The sequence below is a fragment of the Saccopteryx bilineata genome, chromosome 4, assembly GCF_036850765.1.
Source record: "Saccopteryx bilineata isolate mSacBil1 chromosome 4, mSacBil1_pri_phased_curated, whole genome shotgun sequence".
Classification (NCBI taxonomy): domain Eukaryota; kingdom Metazoa; phylum Chordata; class Mammalia; order Chiroptera; family Emballonuridae; genus Saccopteryx; species Saccopteryx bilineata.
This window is the reverse complement of record NC_089493.1, coordinates 291805876-291811156: the sequence shown is the minus strand read 5'-3', so window position 1 is coordinate 291811156 and position 5281 is coordinate 291805876. Positions and strand designations below refer to the sequence as shown.

Genomic DNA, 5281 nt, shown 5'->3' with positions numbered 1-5281 from the left:
TTGTTTGAATTATTTATACACAAGCGTGTCTCTAAACACAGCATAGTAATTAAGTGTCAGACTGTGGTACTCTCCCAGAGATCCTTACCCTTGGCCTTGGGCCCTTAGACCAACCTCATTTTGAAGCTCATCTCTAGCGCTTGTTAGTTGTCTGAACCTCAACACATTTCTTAACTGTTTGGTTTCTCAGTTTCTTAACCTGCAAATTAGAGTAATAATATGCACCTCACAGGGTTGTTGTAAAGAATACATGCTATGGAGTAGTGTGACCGGTGTCTGAGCTGGGCTGCCGCCCTTGCTGGGCTGCCGCCCCCGCTGGGCTGCCGCCATGAAACTCAGCGCGGACTACCTCCAGGAGAAGCTGCAGCGGGACCTGGAGGCAGAGCACGTGGAAGTGGAGGACACGACTCCCAACCGTTGCGCGCGTCCAGCTTCCGAGTCCTGGTGGTGTCGGCCAAGTTCGAGGGAAAGCCACTGCTTCAGAGACACCGGCTGGTGAACGCGTGCCTAACAGAAGAGCTTCCGCGTATTCATGCCTTTGAGCAGAAAACCCTGACCCCAGAGCAGTGGGTCGGTGAACAGCAGAAATAAGGGACCAGGACGTGCACAGCTATTAAATTATGAATCAGAAAAAAAAAAAAAAGAATACATGCTCTGTGAATGCGAAGTGTTTGGCACTGAGCCTGGCCCGTTCCACCTGCCTAAGGCCGGCAACCTAACCTCTTACCTCAGTTTCCGCACCTGTGTAATGAGCTGAGAGGAATAGCTGGACTCGGGCATACAGAACCTTTGGTTTGGTACCTGGAAAACTGCAGCTACCAGAATTTCCAAGAGTATTTCCAAAGTTGTTTTTTTATTATTATTTTTTACAGAGACAGAGTCAGAGAGAGGGATAGATAGGGACAGACAGAAAGGAACGGAAAGAGATGAGAAACATCAATCATCAGTTTTTCGTTGCGACACCTTAGTTGTTCATTGATTGCTTTCTCATATGTGACTTGACCGCGGGCCTTCAGCAGACCGAGTAACCCCTTGCTCGAGCCAGCGACCTTGGGTCCAAGCTGGTGAGCCTTGCTCAAACCAGATGAGCCTGCGCTCAAGCTGGCGACCTTGGGGTCTCAAATCTGGGTCCTCTGCATCCCAGTCCAACGCTCTATCCACTGCGCCACCGCCTGGTCAGGCGAGTATTTCCAAAGTCTTGCTCTTTGGTAATGTTTTAAGGCAACACCCCTCGTTCATATTCTCATCATCTCTGTCTCCCCCAGCGGGTCCGTAGTCTGGGCTGGTCAGACCCTGTGTACTGAGTGCTTCAGTGTAGATCCTGGATACATCTGCATCATCCCGCGTTGCCCTAGAACTGAGGTGCTGCATTGTGCCTGAGGAACATACAGCTTTGTCAGTGGAAATGTGATTGGAATGAAAATTTTGTCAAACATGAATTTTGCTTCAGAGATTTTTAAAAATTTATATTTATTGATTTTAGAGAGACTGAAAGGGAGGTGAGAGAGAGAGAGAGAGAGAGAGAGAGAGAGAGAAGGTTGATCTGCTCCTGTATGTGCCCCGACCAGGGATCAAACCGGCAACCTCTGTGCTTCAGGCCGATGCTCTGACCAGCTGAGCTATCCGGTCATGGCGTCAGTGAATCTTTTTTTTTTTTTTTTTTTTTTTTTTAGGTGAGAGGAGTGGAGATAGTGCAGATTCCTATATGTGCCCCTACTGGGATCCACCCAGCAACCCCATCTTAGGCTGACACTTGAGTACTAAGCTATTTCTGGTGCCTGAGACTGATGAACTCCAACTCAGCTATCCTCAGCTCCTGGGGCCATGTTTGAACCAATTGAGCCACTGGCTGCAGGAGGGGAGGAGTGATAAAAAGGGGTGGAGAGCCCTGGCCGGTTGGCTCAGTGGCAGAGCGTCGGCCTGGCATGCAGGAGTTCCGGGTTCGATTCCCGGCCAGGGCACACAGGAGAGGCACCCATCTGCTTCTCCACCCCTTCCCCCTCTCCTTCCTCTCTGTCTCTCTCTTCCCCTCCTGCAGCCGAGGCTCCACTGGAGCAAAGTTGGCCCGGGCTCTGAGGATGGCTCTGTGGCCTCTGCCTCAGGTGCTAGAATGGCTCTGGTTGCAACAGAGCGACGCCCCAGAGGGGCAGAGCATCGCCCCTGGTGGGCGTGCCGGGTGGATCCTGGTTGGGCGCATGCGGGAGTCTGTCTGACTGCCTCCCCGTTTCCAACTTCAGAAAAATACAAAATAAATAAATAAATAAAATAAAGGGGGTGGAGAAGCAGATGGTCACCTCTCTTGTGTGCCCTGACTGGGAATTGAATGCAGGATGCTCATATGCTGGGGTAACGCTCTATCCACTGAGACACCGGCTAGGGCCAATTTTTTTTTAAAGATTGAAAAATTGGACCTGACCAGTGGTGGTGCAGTAGATAAAACGTCAGCCTGGAATGCTGAGGTGGCTGGTTTGAAGCCCCGTCAAGGCACATATAAGAAGCAACTACTATGAGTTGATGCTTCCTGCCCCCCCCACTTCTCTCTCCTCCCTAAATTTAATTAAAAAATAAAAAGATTAGAAAATTGGGAATCTTTGTGCAGTATTACAAAAAATTCTGTTGATATTTTTAGAATTATTATTATTTTTTAGTGAGGTAGAGAGACAGAGAGAGTCAGAGACAGACAGGAAGGGAGAGAGATGAGAAGCATCAACTCATAGTTGCAGCACTTTGGTTGTTCATTGATTGCTTCTCATACGTGCCTTGATTGGGGGCTCCAGCTAAGCCAGTGACCCCTTGCTCAAGCCAGCGACCTTGGGCTCAAGCCAGTGACCATGGGATCATATCTGTGATCCCACATTCAAGTCAGTGACCTTGTGCTCAAGCTGTTGAGCCTGAGCTTGAGCCAGATGAGACCGTGCTCAAGCCAGTGACTTGGGGACTTCAAGCTTGGGTCCTTAGTGTGCCAGGTGATGTTCTGTCCACTGAACCACAGCCTGGTCAGGCGTGACTTAAATTGTTTTAACTTCCTGTTACTTTGCAGTCAATTGTTCCTACTTTACTGTTTACAATAGAAAAGTGTTGAAACAATTTTAAATGTCTGACAATAGAATGGTTTCCTTCCTTCCCTCCTCCCTTCCTTCCTTCCTTCCTTCCTTCCCTTCCCTTCCCTTCCCTTCCCTTCCCTTCCCTTCCCTTCCCTTCCCTTCCCTTCCCTTCCCTTCCCTTCCCTTCCCTTCCCTTCCCTTCCCTTCCCTTTCCTTCCTTCCTTCCTTCCTTCCTTCCTTCCTTCCTTCCTTCCTTCCTTCCTTCCTCCCTCCCTCCCTCTCTCCTTCTTTCATTACTTCAGTAAGAAAGGAAAAGTGCAGAACAGGATGTGTAATAAAATCTAATATGATGAAATACATGCATGTGTAAACACAGACATCGTTCCGGATGTTTATCCGCTGGCCGTGGTGTGGAGCCTTTTCGTTGTATGGCTCCTGTGCTGGAGACGCAATGCACGGAGGCCCTGAGCGTTCCTACACACTCCGCTGGTAGGTCAAGAATGCCAGGTCTCAGCCGCTCTATACCCAGGCCACTTCCAAGGTTGTGTTTGCAGTGAGTGACTCTAAGGGATGAAGTAATGTCTCTTTTCAAGACAAACAGAGGCTTCCTTACCAGCGGCTTGAAAAGAAGGAACTTCGTCAGCTGTGGGGCAAGCCCCTGTGTCACCCCCGTGGGACTTGAGGGCAAGGGGAACCGATGAAAACGTCATGCCCCTGCTGCTCGCTGTGTGGTGACTAATGGATTCCTGTCGCTGACCCAGGAGACTCATGTCTTTGTGTCAGATTCACTTGTCAGTTTGTCAGTGCAGTAGGGTCCCAGCGCCTGACATTGGCCGGTTTCGGTCATGTTATTTGTACATACATGTTTTGTTTTGTTTTGTTTTGTTTTGTGACAGAGACAGAGAGAGGGACAGATAGGGATAGACAGACATACAGACAGGAAGGGAGAGAAATGAGAAGCATCAATTCTTTGTTGCACACCTTAGTTCATTGATTGCTTTCTCATATGTGCCTTGATCGGGGAGGGGTGGGGTAGACTCCAGGTGAGCCAGTGACTCCTTGCTCAATCCAGCAACCTTGGACTCAATCCAGCAACCTTGGACTCAAGCCAGCAACCTTGGGCTCATGTCTCTGACCCCACACTTAAGCCAGTGATCCCACGCTCAAGCCAGTGACCCCACGCTCAAGCTGGTGACCCCACGCTCAAGCTGGTGACCCCACGCTCAAGTCGGCAACCTCGAGGTTTTGAACCTGAGTCTTCTGTGTCGCAGTCTGACTCTCTACCCACTGTACCACTGCCTGGTCAGGTGACAATCAGTTTAAAAAAATTATTTATTGATTTTAGAAAGAGAAGTGAGAGAGAGAAAGGTTGGGATGGGGGGAGCAGGAAGCATCAACTCATAGTTGCTTCTCGTGTGTGCCTTGACCAGGCAAGCCCAGGGTTCTGAACCGGTGACTGCAGCATTCCAAGTTGACACTTTATCCACTGCGCCACCACAGGTCAGGCAGAAAATCAGTATTGATTTTTTAAAAAGAAAGGCAAACAACAAAACCATAAGCATAGCATAAGTAAAAGCTTACAAGTTAGGGGAAAGTCAGAAACCAGCAGCCAATCAAAGAAGAAAATAAAGAACCCCCTACTCATACCTATCCTAAGAAACTTGGTTAATACCTCAGTAAATACTTTTCCAGACAGTTTTCCATAGAGATTCCCACATCTTAATTAGCTTCTACAAAAATAACATCATAACATATGCAGTGCTCAGAACTGGGGTCACTGTGGGGACCCCCACCAGGTTCTTGAGTAGTTGTCAAGAGCTCAGCAAGGATCCGTGCAGCTTGCCAAGTCAGGGGCTTCGTCTTGCCCCAGTGCTTCCCGGAGCTCTCAGGCCAGTGCCACCCTTCTGGCCTAGCAGGTTGGGGACCACAAACACAAAGGAAACCACCCTCCCCTCCCATTTCCTCCCCTGCACCCTTTAGTTCTCTTCTCGCTCCCATCTCTGGGGTCCGACCCTCTTCCTCGTCCTGACTTCACCGTCCGCCATCCCAGCTCCCAGCCAAGACCCAGGAATCCCCGTTCCAGACTCCGGAGCCCCCCACCAGCTAGGACCCCAGAAAGGGTGAGCGATGCCGCTCTCATCACATGGCAGCGGTGTGAACGGGGTGGGTGGGGCAGGATGCTGGGGTGGGGTGGGTGGAGCCAGGGCCACTTCCTTTCCCCCTGGGGCCCTGTCCGC

The 5281-nt window shown here is 50.1% G+C and overlaps 1 protein-coding gene across 1 annotated transcript; it reads left to right on the top strand.

Annotated features, from left to right (window-relative positions):
• The first annotated feature begins 265 nt into the window (after positions 1-265).
• LOC136334861 (bolA-like protein 2) lies at positions 266-624 on the top strand. Its single transcript, XM_066275657.1, is given in 2 exon segments — positions 266-421; positions 424-624. Coding segments are annotated over 2 exon segments (261 nt in total). The 5' UTR covers positions 266-328; the 3' UTR covers positions 592-624.
• Positions 625-5281: the final 4657 nt, after the last annotated feature.